A 22,734-nucleotide genomic window follows, 5' to 3' on the forward strand; every position below is an offset into this window, starting at 1 on the left:
TAGTTCAACTTTTCCAAATTTGGGGCAAGATTTGTAGTGTTAGATGGCTAAACCCGGCAGAGTTTGGGGGGCTGTTTAGGCATGGATGAGGCTGGGTGCTTGGTTCTTCTGCTGTTCTCGCAGCCACGGCTGAGACGAAATGTGCCATTTTAAGCGGACAAGCTGATCACTCAGTACCAAACTCTCTTCTGCTACTTTTCCCAGGTTAACATAGACTTCCAGACACGGGAGCTGACAAGAAGAAACATGCAGGAGCCCTCCCTCTCTTGCTTTGACCAAGCTCAGGGGAAGGTGCACAGCCTGATGGAGAAAGACTCTTACCCCAGGTTCCTGAGATCCAAAATTTACACAGACCTGCTGTCTCAAACCCAGAGGAGGCTCAGCTAGAGCAGCGACGGGGCCCTCAGAAACCATGTGCTTCCCACAACAGCCAAAACCCATGTCTAAATGTGAAACTTTCTTGGTGTTAAAAGCGGTGGGAATGAGAAAAGAGGGAGAAGGGGAAGAGGAGGCTTCCAGAGCGTGATCCAGGTGTGGTATTAGGACTCTGTGAGTTTCTGTGCTTCTTTTGGTTAGCAGTAGCGTCTTGCAGTTGTTGCCCCTCTCTAGCACAAAACCGTAATCCTCTCTAGTCACAGGGTCATCAGTTGGGAAGGCAGGTTTCTTTTGAATTTACTGCATAGGTACATGTGTAAATAACGCCACTGAACTTTTCCATCCCTCCAGACATCTCCCTGTCTCTCGCCTCTCCCCGATGTTTGGAGGGGCCCTAAGGGCAGTTCTGAAACTTGTGAAGCCAAGTCCAGTCCAAAGCATTGGCTCCCATGATGGCTTCTGGGGTCTGGATCCAGAGACCATGAGGAAGGAGAGAGGGGAGGGAGAGAGAAGGCAAAGGCGTATGATTCATGCTGCTTCCCGGAGTGGAACCTGTCAGTGAACTCAGCTCACCTTTCCATTTTGGTTGCACATCTTATGACACCAGCTGCTACCCTGCCACAGCCCCTTATCTTCCAGGGATGGAGACGAAGAGTTATTTTCTGTATGACTGTCAAGGAGCAGAGTTTTTCTCACGAGGAAGGTAATGCCAAAAGCTCTCGCTAGACCTGGTCAGGCAAGTCTTTCAGTGCGTATGATTGTTTTTCATTAATATTATTTATTTGTGCTGTAGTTCAGCCTCAGGACCCCAGTTTTTGTTCAGGCTTCATTGTGCTAGGCACTGTACCAAAGCCTAACACAAAGAGGCTCCTGGCCACCAGAGACATTAACAGGCTTGGTGGCTTCTTGGGAATGACCTGCTAGCTGTTGGGAAAGAGTCAAGAGAAGGAACGTCACATCTGCCCCATGCTGAGGTGTAAGAAGAGCACAAGACCTGCCTGCTATGGCAGATAGCATTTTTCATGTATTACCCGACCAGCACATGGTAGGGAGAGGTAACATGAAAAATCAGCATTATATTTTAGTTATTTGCTGATTATTGGCTGTTGTTGTTACCTACTGATTGTCCACTGTGGGTTCAACGCCATGTAAAGAGCTACTAAAGACGCAGACCCTGCTGCACGGTGCTTGCTTAAAAATAGGACACAGGGAAGCAGGCAGCGAGCAGGACGAGCGTCTGGATGTGAAGTGGTGTGTGAAGGGTGCTTTGGCCCTATTCCCACAGCCTGGATAGCCAGCTGCAGGATCAGACTCTGTGCAGATGTCAGTTGTGTGTCACCTCCTCCATGCTGGACAAGAACACTTACCATCTGAAGGCCCCATTTCTCTGGCACTGCTGTTCCAGACTATCGGCTGTCAGATTCTTGCGATGTTTTCTGGTGGAGAAGCAGACAGCCTGTCTGTGACTTTGAGCCTACGGACCAGAGGTCTGTTTTCTTAGCTTTATGAAGGCCTGGACAGTGACCCCATGGATTTTTTCCTTTTCCCAGTCACCCACAGATCAGAGGCTGCAAACCTCTGCTCTAGTTGAGGGAAGTGGGTAGGTTTGATACACCAGAAAGCTGGCGATAAAGGTTTAGTGTAATGAGGTGTAAACTAGGTAGACTGAATTGTGAAGCTAAGGGTAATGCGTTGGAATGAGATACAAAAAGCCTGCTTGGATATTAAAGGCAGGAAGCAGGTTTTGAGGCTTTTTGCAAGGATGCTGTGCAGGGTTTTAGGACAAATAGGTTCAGGGTGAAGATAGGGATGGTAAGTATGTTTGTTTTGTTTTGGAGGTCTATTCCTTTGGTCCCTAAGACACTAAAGTCTAAATACGATACAAGTGTGAAATTTATGTTCAGTAGCGAAACCTGCTTTTCAATATCTGGTCGGTCAGCTCTAGAATTCTTCAGCTGTTTTGCCAGAAAAGATCAGCGAAAGGCAGGTGCTGGAAAGTGCCCCAAATTAATCCCAGGGGTCTACATCACGCGATGGCTCAACCAGCCGTGAGCGCAGCTGATTGTGGTCCCACAGCTTTATGGCAAACAAGGTACCTGACAAAGAAGGTCTAGCGGGAGAGGTGCCTTGGGAAACATGTGCAATGCTCTGGAAGGAGTCAAAGACAGGAGCAGAGGATGTAGAGTCACGCGTCCAGTGGTATCTGGGCTGTAGGAAGAGGAACGGAGTCACATCACCCTATACAGCTCCCTCCTGCTATAGGTGAAAGGGAAGGAGGAGGGCAAATCATCCCATGTTGCATTGAAACACTCCTAATGCTTGACCTGCAAGGGAGGATGGAAAACCACTGACTGAGGAGGGGCTGGAAGAAGTTTCCTTTCCAAGAAGCACTGTGTCTACTACACCGCAGAACACAGGATGGACTGGGGTCTCTCAGGGGTATGGGTTGCTTTGGCTGGGATAGTTCTCCTTGAGACAGCCTGTGGTGCCAGCTGTACCCAGTGTCACTGTGACCGCGAAATGGCACAGCCACCGGCGATCCAACCGCTGCAGCACAGCAGCTCAGCTTCCCAGTGCTGTGGTGTCGAACAAGCTGCGTTGCAGGGCATTGAGGGAGGCCACCTCGTCTGGTCCTGCCTTCCTCTGCTTCAGCCTCCTCTTGACTGCACATGCAAAAGGTAGCCTGGTGCTGCCCTGGATGTGAGAGACGGCAGCAGCAGGCTCATGAAGTCATTGCTGTGAAGGAGAAGGCCATTCAACTGCCTTGTGGTACTTTTCTTAAAGCCACCAATGCACATGCTGAGTGGGCTTGGATGATGCTGACCTCCAGTGCTGATGTATCCTGGACAAGGCTTTTCAGCACAGCGCCCTGCAAGCACCCATGGCAGTGAGGGTCCCCGAGACAACCAGGCCATGAGGAAAAATGGCAGAACCAAGATCTTTTTGTGGAGGAATAAGGAACAGAAACTCAGAAGTGAGGACAATTCCCAGGCTTCCCTGATGGCTACCAAGGCTGGTTCAGAGTGTGACTCCAGAACGCCCAGGAGGTAACATCTCTCAGCAAGCTCCTCCAGCGTCGGTGCTGGCATCCTTTCCGTTCATGTTAGGAGCCATCGAAAATCTTCAAAGTAGCCGAGGCCGTGTAAACACCAAGCTCCTCTCTCTCCTCCGTCGACCTGGGGAATTGCTTTGAGCATGGAGACTCAGAGATGGCATTGCTGCAGTTGTGACAGGAGCTGTATTCGTGCCGGCTGATGTAGGAGAAGTGTTTTACCCATCAAATTGGTGGCAGACAATATCCTCCACGGGAAACATCCTAGAGCATCGAGTGGAGCAAAAGTATTGTCTGAGGCATATGAGTCTACCATGGTTATTTTTGTTGCTGCTCTTACAGTTTATCTCTCTTGAAAGAAAGCAGGCTAGTTATTTAAAGTAATTTTTTTTTTTTTTAAACAAGAAATTGGCACCAGCTGCTTCTTTTATGCCAAATGTCAGTCTGAAGTGAATTAAAAAAGGCAGCTTATAGCTCTTCCCCTTAAACCAGGGGCTGATTGAGGAAATAATGACTGAACCAAAGCTTTGGAAAGCACTGAGTGATGACTAATCCCCATCAAGGACAAATATCCTATCTTTGTTTCATCTCTCACTGAAGTGAAAGGGATATTCATAACCTGAAAAATCCTGTTTGCCCCCCACCTCCCCCTCCCCCCAAGCACACACCTCCAAAGCCTTGCTCCTGTTTCAAGTCATGTCAGAGCGTGCCATCACATGAAGAGAGGGCAAAAAAAATCGTTTCGCTCGGCTCTTTTTATTCTGTATGTTTGCTGGCACATATCCAGTCAGCTCCCAAGTCCTATGACAGCAAAAGGGAAGAAGAGTTTACAAATTGCCTTTCCTATAAGCTTCAGGGGTTGTTAACTCCAGAAGCAGATGCAGAACACGAATCTGCTTTGAGTTTCCGTCTCCTGCTTTGGCCCGTCAGCCAGGTTTGGCATGATTTCCATCACCTTTGCTGGACTTGTTAATGTACCAATGGATCCCTGCCCTCCACGCTGGGAAGGTGTGAAGGGCAAAGTCCTGCTAGTCCGAGCAGAGGAGGGAAATAGGGGTGTGCATCTGTGGGTGTGGGTGGGTGAGAATGCATGTGACTTCATGTGTACGTTATTTAGCGTCTCCTACTAGAGAAGCTATTCTGAGACATAGATGTGCATGTTTAAATAGGAGAATTAGGCATAAATGACATAAAATGAGATTTTTTAGCCAGTGTCGTGTTTGCCTCGTGTGTAAGTTTGACTAGTAATAGGAGACGTAAAACTCTGCTAGGCTTCCAGCTACCCATAAGAGCACATGTATCAAACTGAACTGAATGTTCACTGACAGACACAAAACCAAAATGTTTACAGCATTCAGAGCAATAGCAAAGCATACCTCATGCCAGTCCTGGAGTGCCTCTCACCCGTCCGTGCAAACTGTCCCCTCCCTGGGCTCCTCTCGCTTCTCCCTCCAAACCCCTCTCTCCTCCTCAGTCCTGTCCCCGTGGACTTCCCACCTCCTCCTCCTCACCTCCCTGAAGCACTCCTGTCCATGCCAACCTTCCTCTCCACCAGCACTGCTTGTCCCCATGCATCTGAGCCTGGGTCTCACATAACCTCCTACCATGCCCTCCCGGTTGCATACCCTCCATCCCCATCTACCCCTCCTCTCTTCTTTGCCTTTTCCTGCCCCAGCCACTTGTCTCTGGTCTTGCTGTCTCTCTCCTACGTACCTCCTACTGTCGCTATAACGCTCCTGGTAGCTATTCCTTGCCCATTATATAAGCAGAAAAAGCTTCACCTAATTTCTGCATCATCTTTCATTCCTGGGGCTGCTGCAGTTGTCTTCTTCCTTGGTACTGTGTTTTCTGTGGCATCAAAGCATTCTATCACAGAACTGGAATTAAAGTACATTTTGCTGCTGGACCAGAACATGTTTCTCCACCACGCACCCCCTGGGCTTTGCAGAGGCTCGGCTTGTCCCCAGTGTTGTGTCTTCTTCCTCCACCCACGCTCCACGTCCTGCGCTCGTGGCAGGGGCTGGCTAAGCGAGAGGGCAGCCGTGCTGCGCGGAGGCAGCGGCCACTTCGGCGGGGCCACAGCTGTGCTTCCTCTTGGCTTTGTGGTATAAAAAATGAGTGTAAATAAAGGTGCCAGTGTTGTATTTGCTTAGTAAAGTCAGTCGTTCCGTTCTGTGCCTCCTTTTGGCTTTACTGGAGGGACGTATCTCTAATTTGAGACTGCAGTAAACTCCCCTGGAGCTCAGGGAACCAAGGGCATGGGAGGGAGGTGGCAAAAGGGGATGAGCTTATTACTGAAAAAACCCCAACATTTCCAGCAAAAAGGCACAAAAGACAAGGCAGTGCCTGCTCCTGGAGGGACCTGGCGTTCCGAGGAGGTATGGGCACCAGCTGCGGTGTGAATCGCTCTTCTCCAGTAGCCCCACAACTCCCAGTTTGCATCATGTGCTGCATGCCCCGGGATCTAAAACAGGACAGATGAGGAGCTGCTCGGCTTTGCATTTACAGCATAGATGATGGGGTTACCCTAAGAGAAATGTCTTCATGTTGCTCTATCAGTGCCTGCAGTCGCCAGCTAAAAAGCAACGAGGGGAAGGAGGCATCTTGTGTTGTGTTTGCCTACGCAGTCCTCTGCGGGATTGCTGGTAATGAAGAGAGCAGGGTACAAGTACGCCCTGGGGCAGATCCCCCTTCCTTACAAACCACGACTGAAGTAGCTGACCCTCCTATAACCTCTCTTCCTTCTCCTCTAGAAGCAAACCACATTGGAGAGAGTTCAGATTTTTCTTTCAGCTCTCTGGCACCTCCATTTTCAGTGTGATGGCAGTGTCCCAACAGCAGGAAGGGACCTTAAGGATCCGACCCAAAACCCAAGCAGCGAATAAGACTGAATTTAAGATGTCTCTGTTCCTTGGGAAACATGGCTGCAGTGGCTCAGAAGAGATTTAGGAGGGCGTTACTGTATGGAGTGAACTCAGAAGTGAGCCACCAGGTACCTGGGAAGAAAACCAACTCTTTTAACACCTTTCCTATGCCACGTTTTTATTTTAATTAGGTCCTGATGCTGTAACTGCCTCGGCAGTGTCTGGGTGCTGCTGGTATTGGTAGATAACAGCAGGAGCCGTTTGGGCAGGACGCATGGGCTGTTCAGTCTGGTTCCTTCCCATTGATGGGAAGGCATGGGCTCGGGTTTGGTTTGACCTTCCCTCTGCATTAGCTGCTCATTTTCTAGGCTCACCTTCCTCTAATGAGGCTGGAGAAGCTCCTCAGCCATACCAGATGTCCAACCGGCGATGATATCCCCCTGAGTCGCGTCACTGCATTGTAAAGTGTTACTCACCTGTACTGTATAGAGACCATGAGGACGTAATAAACAGCCTGAGAACTACTTGCTCTGCGCCGGAGTGTCAGAAAAGGTGTGAGACGAGCACGTTTTCCTGCGTGGAGACAAAGTGGGAACTGCAAGCCTGTGAAACCGTGTGCTGGGTCTGCTCCCTGTACCAGGACCAGCGGTGGGGGATGCACAAGCAAGGTCTCCCAGAAAAGGGAGTGGTGTGGATGGATCAAGCATGGTCAGGCCACAAAGAGCAAACAAATGCTTTCTCCAGTATAAATAAAGCAGTCATGGGCTCCAGCAGGCAGCTCCCATCAGGTCTTGGCTTGATCCATCCTTGGGGAACACACTGGGGAGGGATGAGTCTGGAGGAGCCTGGGCTTCGTGGGGAACGGTCGGGTAGCAGCTGAGGGCAATCCTGGGTACTAAAAGGGGAAGGGGAGGTGTTAGCAGGGGTAGAGATCAGAGTGAGGGCAGCTGGGGTGGGGGCAGTGTTTGGGTGTCAGGAGAAAATTGGAGGTTGGGAGATCTGTAGAGTGGGGCTGAAGCAACACCATGGGGGCTGCTGCCCATCCAGAGAAAGGGGCTTCAATGAGGAAGGGCTGAGGCCAAGCAGAGCATCTCCTGAGCAGATCTGGCAAGCAAAGGAGAGCAGTGACCTGGATCTGGCCCAGCCCTTGGCACACTGAGGGCAGCTCTTGCCTGCTGCGGAGCCCCCCTTCCCTGCTGAAAGGTGAGTGTTTGCTGCATGGTCTGCACAAGGTTGCTTCTTCATTTAAAAAGAAAAATTAAATGAGCTTGTTTTTTTCTCTGGGAATCATTGCAGTGGAATTTATCAGTCCCTCTGTCTTCTTTCTATCCCCCTTTTTTTGCCCTAATTCCCTTCTCTGCTTATATTTTTTTTTTTCCTTTTCATCTGCTGCTTCTTCCCTCTAAGCCTGTCTCCGAGCCAAAACAATTTGCATGCATCCAAGGAAGGATCTGCTGTTAGTGCTGCTCTGTCTCTCCTCTTAGTTAGGATATATTTAGCCATTGCTTTTTTTATTTTTTTTTTTGCTGTTCAGTGGCTTTAAAGAGCAGGTGCCAGGAACAGAAAGAGAAGATGAAAAATACCTGCTGTCAGATACCTCTCCCTATGCAGATGTGCTCCGGCGCTGCGAAAAGCAAGCACGTGAGCAGCGTGGATAACAGCTGCCCCTTGAAAAGCCCATTTGTAATTCTAATTTTCTTTTACTTCAATGATCTCCTTCCGCACTGCTACAAATTTCCAGGGCAGCCATTTCCTCCCGTGCTTCACGTGAACCCAGTGTGTGCTTTTGTTGAGAATCAATTAAACACCCCGTGGGTCAGGGCAAAGGCCTGTTGTCGCGCAGGAGCTGCCGAGGGACAAGCGCTGCTGCCTGCACGGGCAGCTGCCCGTCCCGCAGTGGGGCGAGAGCTTCCCTGGCCAGGGAGGCACAGCAGCACCAAGGCTCACGCGGCGTCCGGCAGCAGCCCCTGACCTTCCCTGGCTCCTAAGCTGGCCCAGACCCAGCTGCAATGTGGCTCCTCGGGGACCTCTCACAAGCGCCCCGATGCTGTCGCAGCCTCAGCGGCTTCCCCGCTCCTCCTGGTTGGCATCGCCAGCCTCTGAGCAATGCCATGCTCCTGCCCGTACAGCAGCAACCTCCCGTCACCATGATCCCCTGCCAGCACCCCTTTCCCCATCTCCTTTGCCTGTATCTGTCTTTAAATGCAACCAAGGCTTAACAACAGCTTGCTGGTGGAGGAGGGGTCTGTGCTATAAAGAAGAGCCTTTAAGTCTCTCCCTTCTGCTCCTTTGCATTCAGCATCTCCCTGGGTTCATGCAGGCAGTTCCATGGGACTCCTTGGGCTTCTGGCAGTCTCTGTTGAAGCAATGCAGATGGCACAAAGGTTTTACTGTTCCTGATTGCCACCTTTGTGGTTCCCCATCGGTTTAGGAAAAAATCAGGTGTTAGGCTCCTCGGCGAGCCTGCCTGGCCATGCATCTTCTGCAAGCAGCCTGGTCTAGTTGAAGATGTCCCTGCTTGCTGCAGGGGAGTTGGGCTAGATGACCTCTAAAGGTCCCTTCCAACCCAAGCTTTCTGTGATTCTATGACCCCAGCAGAGTGGCTTGTCCTGAATCTTCCTCTCCTCCTCCCTGCCTCCCCTTCCCATCCATTTCTGTATCCTCCCCTTCTTATTCCACTCAAACCATATAAATATACAGAAGTACCTGGTACCAGAAACTCTCCTCAGAGCTCAGCTGTGCTCTGGGGCATGTGTAAGGATGCTTTGCACCCTGTCACCAGTCCCTCCTGGTTTCCCTGTTACCTACCTCATTTGTGTAGTTTTGGGGCTGAAAGCTTTATTTTCCTTTTTTTCAAGGTTGTTGGCACTTCACAAAATACTAACCCAGAAACACCCCTGCCACCACCAGCAGCAATACCTGGGGCTGAGAGGTTTTGTGTTTTGCTTCCGATGGGGAAGCCGGTAGCCGTACCCTTGTAAACGCTGGTGCTGCGCCGGCAAAGAGCATCTGCAGCCGCCTACTGCAGGTGCCTCCATGGTCCAGCTGCCTCCCAGCCCAAGCATTCAGGGTCCCCCCCAGTGAACCCTGCCTGGGTTGCCAGGACCTCCCTGGTCGAAATGAAGCCCCGAGAGGGCTGGTCCCCATAGATGGGAGGTGGGCTTCATGCCGGCAAGTCTGCAGCACGGTTATGAGAAGAGAACCCAGCCCCAGGCATTGCGACACAGATGAGTTTTTTGTGTTCCAAAACAAGGACTGATAATGCAGGCAACTGAGCTGGAGCCGCGGGAGGCTGCTAGGCTAAATGAGACAGGAAGCACGTAATTAAATTAGATATAGAGTGGCATAAAAACATCTGAGTACACATACATCGTTGGGCCTGGAGGCTGTTGCGTAACCCTACAGAAGAGCTCTGCGTTATAAAATACTGCTGTAAGCTCTTACGGAGGGGGCAAGGCAAAACCACACGTGCAGTTGCCCAATGCACTTCATACCTATGAGAAAAAGCAGTGGGGAGACCGGGGCTGAAGCAAAGTGGAGGTTTCAGCAGGCTGTAACACCAAGACAGAGATGTGCAGAGCTTCTCTGCTCTGGCTCGTGTCCCCTGTGCTCCTTTCCCATGGGCCGTGGCTGTTGCTGCCCTCCTGGCTGTGTTTTTGCCATGCAGTTATATTTGCCCATCAGCTTCAAGCACCTCGTGGCTCCCAGTGTGATGGGAGTCTTGGGGACCACGGTTGTGCTGCCAGAAGTCACCTGCCCAGCTCTGCGTGTCTGTAACACATGCCCGGCCTCCCAGAGGTTTTCCTCTTGGCATAACCTGCTTGGGGGATGCCTCAAGCACCGGGGAGAGGCATCAGAGCATCCTATGACTGCAGACCTCTAGGTGGGAGAACAGGCTGCAGCGCGCAAGAGCAGTTTTAGAAGGGAAAAGAACACAGATGAAGTCCTGATTAACACCGGGAATGACCCTCACCTGTGGGTCCCAGGAGCCCGTACCCACGTCGGCGTGGCACTGCTGCTGCAACACCAGTGCTCCCAGCATGGCAGCGAGCTGGGGTGGAGCACCAGGCTGATGTAGCCAAGCACTTGCCTTACGCTTCCCCTTCTTTCCTTAAATCCACAGCAAGGATCCCAGCTCTAATCACGGTTTTAAGGCACGGCGAAGACATGAGCAAAGGCTTTCTGTAGCTGAATAGCTGTTCACCAAGAAGCCTTAAACTTTTTTATTCAAGTGAAAAAAAGCAGAGCTGTTGGGAGAGGCTGCTCTTTCATTAGAGCTGAGATAGGAACTAAAAATGTGTTGTTGGTCATTAGTCCTCATGCACCTTTTCTGGCTAGCTGTGGGCAAGAAAATTCAGTGGCTTCTTCTAAGTGATGGGAGAAAGACAGGAGTTCCCACTACAGTTCAAGGTAGCTGAGGTGCCTCCTGCTCCTCTGAAAGCCCCATCCTGAAATAAATCCTCGTGCTTTGGCTCCCCAAAGGCAGCATGAGAGGAGCCTTTCTCTGAGGCCTGGGGCCGAGATGGCTGCGTGTGCTGCTGCTTCCCCGGCATGGCTCATCTCCCACGGGCGCGATGCTCCGGCAACATCCCGCGCCTGATTAATGCGGGCAGTGAGGGTAGGAGACAGCCTGAGCTCTGGAAAAATGTCTGTGCTGGGTGCGGAGCTGCTAACAGCAGGGACCGAGTGGGGAGGAAGGAAGGGCTGGCGGAGGGGAGATGGCAGCTCGTGGCTTTGCCCTGGGGTGGACATGGGCAGGTGGGTTTAGGGTTGCTCCCCGCACCATGGTGAGCTCCTTCCCAGAGCCACCGACCGGGGAATTGCAGGGAGGGCAGCTTTCCGGGACCCGGTGTGAGCCCGACCTCGGCACGGGGGACCTATTGGCTGTCATGGACCTCTCTGCTTCTTGCACCAGACCTTGGGGTTTGCTGGTGTGCAGTGTCTGACACAGGTTTAACTCTTTCTATTCCTCCTTCTCCTCCAGTTTCCAAGCTCTCCCCTGCTTTTAGTCTCTTCTTTCCACCTTTGGTTCTCATGAGGATCCACCTTTATCAGACGTTTTCCCATGCTTTGCTCAGACTTTCTTTAATGCGCATCCCCTGCCCTTCTCCTCTCCCACCACAGACCCAGCAGAGAATTTGTGATGAAAATGTGCAACTTCTTACAGCTCGTGGGGTCAGACATCAGTCCTTATTTATACTGGCCATGTGATTTGGGGGGGATGTGGAAACATTACACCCTTCTGCTCTACCTGCAGTGAAAGGGGGGGTGTATTGCATTGCCCTGGGGAGCGCAAACCCTTCCCGCAGGCTTTGCATCAACCCCTGGGATGCTGCAAGCCAGCCGGACTCTGCTGCGGGCTGGCATCCCCTGCCTAAACCAGCTGGGGAAAAGCGTGCTGCTGAGATGCCGCCACGGCAGTCCTTGAGTGCCAGGCAGATTGGGAGTCCTCGGGCAGCAGGACAGAGCTGACGAACTGCTGTGCGCTGCGGCGTCTGTCCTGTCCCTCTCGCTCTCCCCATCTGCGCACCCACCCGCCGGCGGTTACTCGGCAGCCTCCGCACGTCGGTGCAAACGAGCCTTTTTTTTCCTGTTATCGAGGAAGCAGTTATGACTGTGATGCTCAAGGACAAGCCTGGGCTTCCCACCACCCCCCCTCCCTTAACAGCACGAAAGAAACCTACCTAAGCTGTTATCTTCGCCGGGCGCTGCCAGAGCAGCTTGTGGTTGGCTGGAGGCTGGTGCGATGCCGGGTCCCCCTCCCAGCCCTCCCGCCTCCCACCCGATAAAAGCACATCTCCTCACCGCTTCTCCAGCCGACAGCACACGGGCGCAGGTGGTGCCGCTGCTGCCCGTCGCACATCCCGGCCGCCGCATCCTAAGGACCCAATGAGTTGCTGGATGCCCGGGTGCCCAGCTCTCAGCATGTGCCGGGGGTTAGCCGCGCTCCCCATCGCTTGCCTGGAAAGGTAAGGGGCTTCGTCACGCCGCTGTTCTGGGATGCAGAGGGATAGCTGGAAAAGATGCACCTCACTTCCGAGCGGCTCTGCTGTTGCAGCCGTGGTGTTTCGGTAGAAATTAGGGCGCAGACCACGAGGAAACAGGCAGCGAAGGGTGGCCAGAGTGATTTGTTTCGCCTGTGGCCGTTCTGCTCCCCAGGAGGGGAACACAGAGGTAAAACACGAAGAGGGAGAGGAGGCTGGATGGGGCTGCCCTGCCTGTGTCCGGGCGTACAAACACACGAGGGTTGCTTCTCTGGCTCTGTCTCCGCAGAACTCGCTGCACGTTGGCAGCAGCAGGACTATTTTTCTCAACACGGTCGAAACATGAAGCAACACGTTGCTCCTCCTGCAAAGCCCCACGCTGCCGGCTTGACATTTAAACGCTTTATTTTTGTATGAGTGCCTTGGGATGCCTCAACGAGCTGCAGCACACAAATAGCGGCGGGGCCGTGGGGGTACCCCAGGGAGAGGAGCTGATTTAGCAGCAGCTCCTGCCGCCTTGCCGCAGAGACCTCCCGGCAGGGAGGTGCCACCACCGCAGAGCCGCGGTGACGGGCAGCCGCGTCCCAGGCGCTCGCAGAGAGGGCTCTTGGCACGGGAGCGTCGGGCTGTCGCCGGGCTCGCTGGGTCTCAAAGGCATGGGGTAGGTGGATGGTGCCACCGAGGAGCGCGGCCATCTCCACGGCGCGGTGGCAGGCTCCTGGTGACTCAGGGCTACCCCCCAAAAATAACACAAACAGGGGAGAATCAGCTCTGCTGCAGCAGCCTGGCGGAAGGGAGATGCTCCCCCTCTGCAGAGCAGAAAGACATCGCTGTGTTTTCCCAGCGTTTTCAGAGCAGAGTAGCACTGCCGGGAGAGAGGGGGTGGGAAAAGGAGCCAGGCTAGCTCTGGAGGGCTGGGGGGGGGGGGCTCCAGCTGGGCACCCAGCGTCTGCCCCGCTACCTGCCCCAGAGGAAAAAGCTCACCGTGCTTTCTAAATGCATGCGGCACTACCCAGGAAGCGAGCGGGAGGCAACAGTCGCCTGGGCTTAATGCATTGCGAAGCATGGTTGCCAGGGAGCAGAAAAAGCAATTGGGAGAGCGTTTATTTCGACCATCAGAAGGCAAATAAGCAGCTGAAGCTGAGGAGGGAGGGCTGCCCCTGCGAGCTGTGTCGGGTTGGTGGAGTGCAGCCCCTGCGAGGCAATGGGGTGGCAGCAGCAGTCTGGTGGTCCAACAGTCTCACCTCTCCCCTTTCTCCCTTCCAGAGCCAAGGATGTGAAGACCCGCTTAGGGATCCTGCTTCATAAACCAGAGCTGGGACACAGGATCGGGACCTCCAGAAAGCTGGAACTGGGCTCCAGGCGGGGGTAAGCCAAGCGGTGCCGTGGCCCCAGTTCAGCCTGGGACAGGTCCCCATGGACCAGGCTGTCCCAGGGGATGCTCCTGCCCATCTGCGCAGCGGAGAGATCAGAGGGCAGCTCACCCTCCCCACGGTCCCACCCCGGCAGGCAGGGAAGGCGGATCGCTTCCCAGCTCCCCCAGTTATAAAATCAGACGGGGCAACTGATGCTCTGGTATTAGGCACAAGAGAGCAGGGCCTTAGCAACAGGCGAGAAACCCAGAGGGCTCCCACAGCTCCTGGTGTCCCAGACCAGTGCCTGGGACCCCCGGGGAATGCAGGCAGCATTAAAAACAAAATACTAAATATTGCTGCTGAAGGCAGGGCGTCTTCTTGCAAGAGGAGGTTCTGTTGGACTCTTGCCAGCAGAAAAGGGCTCCTCTGAGCATCCTCTGGAGAAGCCACCTGGCCAAAGCTGCGCTATGGAGCTGAGGTCTGGTGAGCCATCGGGGAAGGTGAAAGAAAGGGAGAAAGGAAAGAGAGCCCACAGGTAATGGATGCTGGGGTCTCTGCTTGGTGTCCTACTGAGTGCCTGCTGCCTCCCTTCTTGTGCTGTCTCCCACGAACAGGGCCGCTTGACTGAAGTGGTCCCATCCTTTGCTGCCAGCAGGAGAAGTGTTGATGGTGGGGCAGAGAGCCTTACATCCTTTTGTCTTTTCCAGAGACTCCTCACAAGAGGTGCTTGAATGGAGGGAGTCCTTCGACCAGCTGCTGAAGAGTAAAAGTGAGTAGGATCTTGTTTTCTTCTCTTGGTGAGAGCACGTAGGACAAGGGTGCTCCCAAGTGAGCAAGGCGGTGACTGTATGCCTGCAGCCAGTGTACGAGGACATGTTGTCTCCTCAGATGAGGTCATTAAGAATTTAGGAAGAGGCGCCTTTCCTGCCCTGGCAGAGCCGATGCGCAGGGCTCGCTGCCCACCTTGCAGAGCTGTGCCCTTTTCTTCTGTCTGGGTGCTTTTTGGGGAACACAGGTGTTGTCTCACAACGCCTCGCTGCTGCCTTGGGACTGGAGCATCGTTGTGGGCACCCCATGCGCAGCAGTCCATCGGGGAAATGTCACACTGACCGTGCCTTTCTCCATGCTCAGGAGAAGGCAGCGTGTCTGCCCTCCATGTCCTCCTTTGCACAGCAAAGCGGCCACCTCCCCACAGGATTTTGTCACTCAGAAGACTGCGTTGCTAACCTCTGTCTGTCTGTCTCTCCTGTGCCTCTGGGGATGGCTCTTCCCCAGGGAGAAGGAATTCAGCTGCTTTACTGAGCTACATGTAGCCATTTTCCCCTCCAATATTTGCTATACTTCTGGTGATGCACAGGGTTCCCATAAGGTGCTGTGTCCCTCTCCCTCATTCAGACAGTACTTCTGGACCCAGAGAGGAGACTTCTTTTTCAGTTCCATACATCATCCCTGCCTTATGCTGGGCTTTACAGCAGGCACACGATGGTAGAAGTCCCAAATTTTAATACAAAAGTAGTTGTCTACCTTAAAAGCTATTCCATGGCAACAGATAGTCCTTCCATAGCGCTAGTTTGGGGATAGGCGTATTTTTTTTCCAGCCTTCATTACATGCTGTGATGGCTAACAAGCTTCTCTGGCTTTGTAACTTAATATATCCTCACAGCCCGGCTCTGAAATCCTTGCTGTAATTACTCTCCCACACTCCTCAGCATCTCGTTCCCTCTAGATTTCAGCTGAGAAACAGAAGTGAAGCCATCACTGCTCGGTTCTTGCAGGCATACTAATACTTCAGTGGATTTCTCCTTGGGTAGAATTAGCTCTTTCCGAAGCTGTAAAAAAAATGCTCTGAAGCCTTATTACAGAAAGGTCAAATAAATAAAACCAGAGGATTACTTGTCTGTGGGAAAGGATTTTATTGGAGACTAGAGGCCAATTAGCAGTGTTTCAGAGGGTGGAATTTGCCCGGAGGGAAAGGAAATGTGCAGATGTCATGGTCCGTGCTCCCAGGGGAATGCTCGCTGGGCAGCATCACCTCTGGCAGCCATCCTCCTCTTCCTCCTCTCTTCTCCCTCATTAACTGCTCTTCTCTCCCCTCCCCAGGTGGGGTGACGGCTTTCCACACCTTCCTGAAGACAGAGTTCAGCGAGGAGAACCTTGACTTCTGGCTGGCGTGCGAGGACTTCAAGAAGACCCGGTCGAAAACCAAGCTGGCCTCCAAGGCCAACAGGATCTTCGAGGAGTTTGTCCAAAGTGAGGCGCCCAGGGAGGTGAGAGCACTTTCTGCCCCTGTCCTGTGGTATGGAGTAGAGAGGTAAAGGAACACAATATCCTGGTGGGTTTTGTTAAAGTGGGAAGATGTGCTCTTGGCTCGTGAGAGCTTTCATTTCAACCTCAGACGATCTATGAACATGAAGGGATATAAAGGCTTGTGAGCATCTTCGCCCCCATCTGAAGACGAAGAAAACAGTTTTCCTCCCCCCACGGGAGGTGACTTAACAGAAAGTTAATCTTTCTGGGTGCCGCTTCCTTGCAGGTGAATATCGACCACGAAACCAGGGAGATCACCCGGAAGAACCTCTCGGGTGCCACCTCTGCTTGCTTCAATGAAGCCCAGGCCAAGACCCGCACTTTGATGGAAAAGGACTCCTACCCCCGGTTCCTGAAGTCCGCCTCCTACCAGGACATGACCAAGCAGGCCACCAGCCGCGGCATCAGCAAGCGGTCGCATACCTGACCCGAGCCCGAATCTGCCACGGGGGGACGAGCCAGGGGACCAGGCGGAGGCCGAGAGACGGTTTGCGAGGGCTGAGATCTGCGTGGTGGGGTTTTGGCTGAAGTCCTGGCTTTTTAGGAGGATCCCCAGGACCTCAAGCGCTTCCTGCTTCCAACAGAGCTGCTGGGAAGAGAGGTCCTCCCTCCCTGGAGGAGCGGAGCGGGTGGGAACCCGGTGCCTCCCCTTGCAGCACAGCCAGGGACCTGCAGCACCGCGGTGACAGAAAGAAATTGGATTTGAGTTGCAAGCCCGGGAAAAAGGGGCCGGATTTCCTTGAGCATCCATAACCATGGAGCTCCCACCTGGTCTCCGGACCCTGCCACTGACCTGCAGCATCGGCAGCCGGCTGCAACTCCCACAGCAACCACCCCAGACCTGCCTGTAGGGCTTCTTCTATGAAGGAATGGCCAGAATAGAACTCCAAAGACTACGTGGCACCTTCAGCCAGAAGGACCCTGTGCCTGCCTTCTCCTGATCCTGGGATCCTTCTTCTGCCATTTCCTATGCATGCTCTGCATCAAAGCTTTACACCTTCTTCCAGTACAGCGTATTCCTAGCAGTGACATTTTTATCCTTCCCTTCTGCTGCATGACCTTTAGATTGCACATAATCTTAGGTCACACGCATAACTTTCTATTACTATTATTGTTATTTATTTATCATTATTATTATATCTATATTTATTAGAAGAGCACTGCTCAAAGCATACACATGTCCCTAGCTCCAAGGAACTTGTAGATTAAATTATTTCAGATATTGTAGCACTTAGCATGCCTCCCACCTTTTCTGTATAATAACTCGAGAGATGACCAGACAGATCCGTAACACGGCCTTGGAGAAAGGTACGCGAATAGCAGCAGAGAGTGCTGCTGGAGGGGGTCTAAGGCGGCACGTTCCCCGTGAGCTCAGAGGATTGTTGATGGCAGTAGAAGGAATGCTTTGCAGTCCGTGCAATTTTGCTTGTCCTTCTCCCCTTAAAGATGCGGATGGCATCTGGGCACATAGACTAGGAGCTTGTCCTAGACAGAGAACAGCGATGTGAAACAGGCACTTCGGTGAGTGAAGCTATTGAAAACTTATTTTTTACACATGGGAGAGAAAACCTGGGGCTTTCCCCTGGTTTAAAATTGGGCTTGGTGTTCCCTCGGCCGGCGAAACCAGCCTGCAGCCACAACACTTCGGCAGAAACCCAGGGAGCTGAGCGGAACAGCAAGGTGTGCCACCAGTTCAGCGTCCCACTGAGACAGCCTGGGGCTGCCATGTGAGCCTCCGTTTACCCCTAAAGACCAAACCCGGAGGTCCTTATCCTGCTGGTACTCACTCCCTGCCGGGGGAACCATCTTTTGCCCTCCCGAGCATCAGCCAGAGGACAGGAGCACTCAGGATTTTCGTGGCTGTTTGAGCAGAGCAAGGGACCGAGGACCAGTTTGGGGAAGTTATTCCAAGTCCTCTTCCACTTTCCCCATCCCGGTTCTACCTCTGAGCCTCGGTGGGTCCCAGCTGTATTTACAGGGAGGTTTTAGCTGTTTTCTTATTTATTATTTATTTTTACAACTGGAACCACCTTTGTTGTGTTACTGAAGTGAATGATGCACAATGGTCCATTTTCCTTACTAAAACAATATTGTCATTATAAAATAAAAAATAAAGAGGAAAATATTGTGACAACAGATTTTTCTGGTTGTGGGCTTTCAATTAATTTCTACATTCTAATTTTGGATGACTTGCAAAGCATACTCAAGCAAGCTGGTTGTGTTGGCTGGCTCAAAGGACACTTACAGTCGCTTTAAAAGTTGCAATGTCAGGAACAGAAAAGGAAGGGGAAGGCTTGTGAAGAGTAAAGCTTCATGGTATTTGGCTTACTGAAGAGAACTGAACAGTTCACAGCAAGAATGAAAGCAGAAGTTCAGTTTCGAATATGTCAGTTGTCAGGGTGTTTGGTGTTCTTTGTATTGCTCGCCATTTTCTGAGCACTTTACGGGACTGCAGTTCCCAATACCTATTTAATCTGTAAGGCACCGATGTCTTAAAAGCACGGGAGGATTCAAGTGAGGGCTGCTGTTTGCAAAACAGCAAGTTTGGGTGTCTGTTCTAAATAATATTTGAATTTTATCAATAATTCAGCTGATGATTAAATTCATCTGCAAGGGGGGAAATTACCTGGCTGTAGAAAGGATATTAGAAAACATCCTGTCCGTGCTGCAGCGTGCTGTCTCTGAGGTGTGAGCAGTCCCCCGTGTCCCTGTGGGATGCCTTGGGAGGGTGGGGTGGGGGGTGCACCCACAGACACCGCGGGAGCACTGAGGGGGGGCTGCCTGCAGCATGGGCGATGCAGGGAGGGGAGTGTCCAAGTGTGGTGCAGAGATGCTGATGCTCCGAATAAAAACCAAATGAAACACGGTTTAAAGTTGTCTTCCTTCTATTTATTGCGTGTTTTGGAAGCCAAAATTAACTGGCCTGCGTCAGTGGAGGAGAGTGTGAGTGGACTGCTGAGGAGGAGTTGGTAGCGCAGGTGACTGTCACTCAAGAGCACTTAGGTCCCAGGGTATTACTGTCAGCACAAGCCAGCCTCTGCCACTAAAAAGCCTTTTACAAGTGACTGTACCTATAACAACACCTTAAGTATCTTCTACTACAGCCACGCAGAGTCCAAGGATCATCATTCATCATCATTCATTGTAAAATACATCGACTCTTCTCCATCGCTGTTCCCCACAGTTGTCATCCACCTAACGGGGAGAAGGCAGTTTAAATTTCCTCTTATCTTTTATTCACTGTTTCATTAAGCCTGGCCTTTTCTTACGAGACAGGCAGTTTGGAGTCGCAGCAGTCTGCTCCTACACCTGATCTTGGTGCACAGGAGATGCACCATGTCTGCTCCTACACCTGATCTTGGTGCGCAGGAGATGGAAGAAATTCATTAAAAGGTGTCCAGGAAACATTTAAATTATCCAGCAAGAGAGACCTAGAGCAGCAAAAACAGTATAGAAGCAGCTAGAAATAAAATCATTATTTTTTTTTGAACTGCAGCTTCCAACTGAAAAAAGTTAGTATTTTGTCTTGCACACCTTGAAGTTTATTTAAAACGGATGCTCCATTTAAAAAATATTTAAATAGGCCAACAAAAGAAGAAAGAAATGTTTAGAATTAAAATCTTTTGAACTTCCTTCAGAAGGAAATTTGGGGTTATGCCCATTTTTGACCACCATGCATGGAAATGGATGGCCAGGCTGAGTCTCAGCCTTGGCGGTAGCACTGAGACCTCACAGCTGATACCGGAGTATCCCTTCTGCAGCCTGGTTTCAACTCTACATGTCTGAGATGCTTCCCAAAGAGAAATAAAACCATGGTCAATAAAACCATGCTCGCAACCAGAGTGTCCTCCGTGATTGCTGGCAAAACCCAGTGGTAATATCACAAAACCTTTAAAGCCTTGGGAAGATAAAAAAAACCCCATGTTGAGAAAGAGGAGCCAAAGCTTCCCGCGACCGCCTTTGGGCACAGCTGGCTGCGGTTGCTTCAAATAAACCACGGCCAAAGTTTCCCAGGGTGGAGGCTGCAAATTTGGAAGCAGCAGAGAAGATTTGAGCTCTGGGGAGCAAATGTGGTGGCTGGTGCTAGGCCCCCCCCCAGGCATGACACATACTTGCTCTGGGGCCAGGTTTCCATGAGCCGGGATGGGGGGTGGATTTATTTGGTGGAAAAAAACCCACCCGTTTCGCTCTGCCCTGGGACCCGGCGTGCTCCCAGCCAGCGGCTCGGTGGGGGTGGCATCGCCGCTCAGCCGCCTGGTCCCCTCCTGCGGCGGGGGGTCCCCGCTCCGGCAGGACCCAGCAGCCTTAGGACACACACATATATGCACGGGTGGCCCCTTGAAAACAGATATTTGGGCCGGCGGTTGTGCGTGTACAGGTGTGTGGATGCTGAGCTTTCTGTGTGCACGCACCCCAACGGACGCACACGCATAACGACACATATATGGTATGTGGTTAAGTGTGTGTACAGCCATGTGTTGGTTTTTTTTAGAGAAAGTCTGCAAATAGATGCTACAAAATATTGTTTAAATGTGGTTTTGAAGGAAGCTCACCAGCAGAGGTGGTGTACCAAGCCGTTTCAAATACCACAAACACCTTACCCAGCGCTTTGCAGCCCCTGTGCCGGCTGACAGGGAGGGAGCAGCTGTATCGCACCGCTTCCCTCTCTCCGGTTTTCGCCTGCATGGCATGGCCCGAATAAAGCGCCAGAAATCAGGTGTGATGTGTTTCCATACGGCTCGCATCCCTCTCGCTGTGTGCAGCTAAAAGCCAAGGTCGCCAACCTGGTCCAGCTGCGGGCAGGGATTCTGACCCCCGGGGTGCCTTGGGAACGGATCAAGAATTAATGATAATGTTCATGCTTTCTGACATCGCTGGGGCGCTGAGGGCAGCTGTAGGCTCTGCAGCCTCCCTGCCTCCCCGGGACTGGGCTGCCTGTGCTGGAGGACAGCTCTGACCCAGTGCAGCTCCAACCTGGGCTCAGCCTACGGGGAGAAGCTGGGGATGAGAAACAGCTGGGAGAATTGCTGCTGGGGAGCCGCCTCCGCTGCTCAGGAAATGCATTTAAGCTCAAGTCCTCAGCCTGGTTCCTTGTTTGGCCTGTTATGGCTGATCTGGGATGCTTCTGATGGGCCTGCTCTGCTCTCCTTGCCCAGGGACTGAGACAGGGTGCCCTGCTTGGTGAGGTTCCCCACCTGCCTTGCCCTCACTCTTCTTCCCAGCCCCCTCCTGCTGGCAGATGTGCTGGTTTGCCTTTTTTTAGTGATAAGGCTTGAGCAGCAGCCTTAAAGGCTAGCAAATGCAGATTAAAAATGTAAAAATACTTGGTGGCAAAGCACAACTTGGTCGATGCTCCTGCGTGGAGTACATCACCTGTCAGTGTTTAAATTGCGTCCTTCTGTGGACTATTTTCCAACACTCTGTTCCAGCACTGCAAGTCACATCAGCGCGGTCAAACATATAAACCCTGGGACATCCCTATTTGGAAATTAAATGAGGAAGCAAGTACAGGGAACATGAAGAAAAAAGCCACCCTACTATTCATAGCTACTTTTAAGATTATTTTGACTTTGGCAGGCAGTTTTTGTTGCTGTGTATTAGCTCATGTTTATTTGTGGCTGGTGGCCAGTGTATGGATGCTTGGAGATGTTTTCCCAGGAGAAGGACTGCAAAACAGGTGTAAGTCCATCAGGGTGGAGGAAAAGGAAGATTTGCTGAATTGTGCCCTTGATTTTCCTACTGGCTGTGTATCAGCAGCTTGTCTCCTGAGTCCCTGTGTGTGTGGGAGGGCAAATAAGGACTCTGCAGAAGTGCAAATACAGCAGGAACTGCATAGCCCAGAGGCTACAGGAATGGTTGTGGAGAGGAGCTCTGTGACTCCCAAGCTTTAGAAGACGTTTGAGGACCTTCGGTTCCCCATAAACTGCCCGTCACTGGTACTAAGAGTTTAAGCTTGCGACTCTGTGGAAAGCAATTTGGATCAGGGATGAAAGAAAGGAAAAGCATTACCAGCAAATGCTTCTTTGCTGGGGTACAGGCACAGCCCTGCCAGTTGCAGACACCCCATGCCTACACCTGGGTTCCTACCATCCAGGGTTTTTTTCATCTTCTTACCGTAAGATAATGAACTACTTCAGTCAAATCAGCAAGCTGAAGAAGGCTTTTGTGCTTAGGCAGCTGGGTGACGCGGTATTGTTGTTTATTGTAACGTTGACCTTTATTTGAACGTCTTTATTGTTGGCTCTGAGCCTGTGATGTTCCCTCCCTCTGCCTGCTTGTCTCTACCAGCCTGCAGAGGGGTTGTGAAACACTGGGGCTAGAGCTCCAGCTCTGGTCAAACTGGGAGAGATGCTGTCGAATTCAACAGATTTCTGTGAATTAAAATCGGATCTTGACAGCCTTGAGAGAGATTTGAGGTTGTTCCCTGAGTTTTCACAGTCTTTGTCCCTGTGGGGCTGTGTCAGGGTCTTCTATAGCGACGCAAACTCTGCGAAACTGCGTCTGGAGACTGCAGGCTGCTCCCAGACCTTGCGGATGCGCTTCACGCTGCGGGAAGCAGGACGCTCAGTACAGCGGTGAGGTGCAATGATGCGACTCCTGCGCAGGCAGAGCTTTTGTGAAAGTTGGCATGCAGGTGTGAGCAAGGAATGCAGGTGTACATAAGGATTCAGATCTGCATGTAAAACATGTGCAGGACTGCATCCGCGCACCCCTTTGGGGTGTGCTTTTCTGCATTCGTGCCATTGTGTTTTTATCCAGCCACGTCTCCGTGTACACATGCAGATGCCCAGTTTCTG

At 51.9% G+C, this 22,734-nt stretch overlaps 2 protein-coding genes across 13 annotated transcripts in view; both read left to right on the forward strand.

The window, feature by feature from the left end:
- The window catches only part of RGS8 (regulator of G protein signaling 8), a 29,035-nt gene extending 22,220 nt beyond the window's left edge, over positions 1 to 6,815 (forward strand). For 10 of the 11 annotated variants that reach the window (XM_075422493.1, XM_075422494.1, XM_075422497.1 and 7 more), the window contains one exon: positions 205 to 6,815. In XM_075422493.1, coding sequence (XP_075278608.1) covers positions 205 to 387 — 183 coding nt within the window. In that variant the 3' untranslated portion in view covers positions 388 to 6,815. The remainder of the gene's footprint in view (positions 1 to 204) is intronic. The other variant, XR_012764208.1, reaches the window with a different exon arrangement.
- Positions 6,816 to 11,889: 5,074 nt separating this feature from the next.
- Positions 11,890 to 18,075, forward strand: RGS16 (regulator of G protein signaling 16). Of its 2 annotated transcripts, none has more exons than XM_009939242.2 (5): positions 11,890 to 12,260; positions 13,542 to 13,643; positions 14,338 to 14,399; positions 15,731 to 15,897; positions 16,164 to 18,075. In XM_009939242.2, exons 1-5 carry the CDS (start codon positions 12,181 to 12,183, stop codon positions 16,362 to 16,364), a joined length of 612 nt encoding a protein of 203 aa, XP_009937544.2. In that variant the 5' UTR covers positions 11,890 to 12,180; the 3' UTR covers positions 16,365 to 18,075. The 2 variants fall into 2 exon arrangements, with proteins under 2 accessions (XP_009937544.2, XP_075278618.1); XM_075422503.1 differs by lacking the exon at positions 11,890 to 12,260 and adding an exon at positions 12,775 to 12,936.
- The last annotated feature ends 4,659 nt before the right edge of the window (positions 18,076 to 22,734 follow it).

The sequence above is a fragment of the Opisthocomus hoazin genome, chromosome 6 (assembly GCF_030867145.1).
Source record: "Opisthocomus hoazin isolate bOpiHoa1 chromosome 6, bOpiHoa1.hap1, whole genome shotgun sequence".
Taxonomy (NCBI): domain Eukaryota; kingdom Metazoa; phylum Chordata; class Aves; order Opisthocomiformes; family Opisthocomidae; genus Opisthocomus; species Opisthocomus hoazin.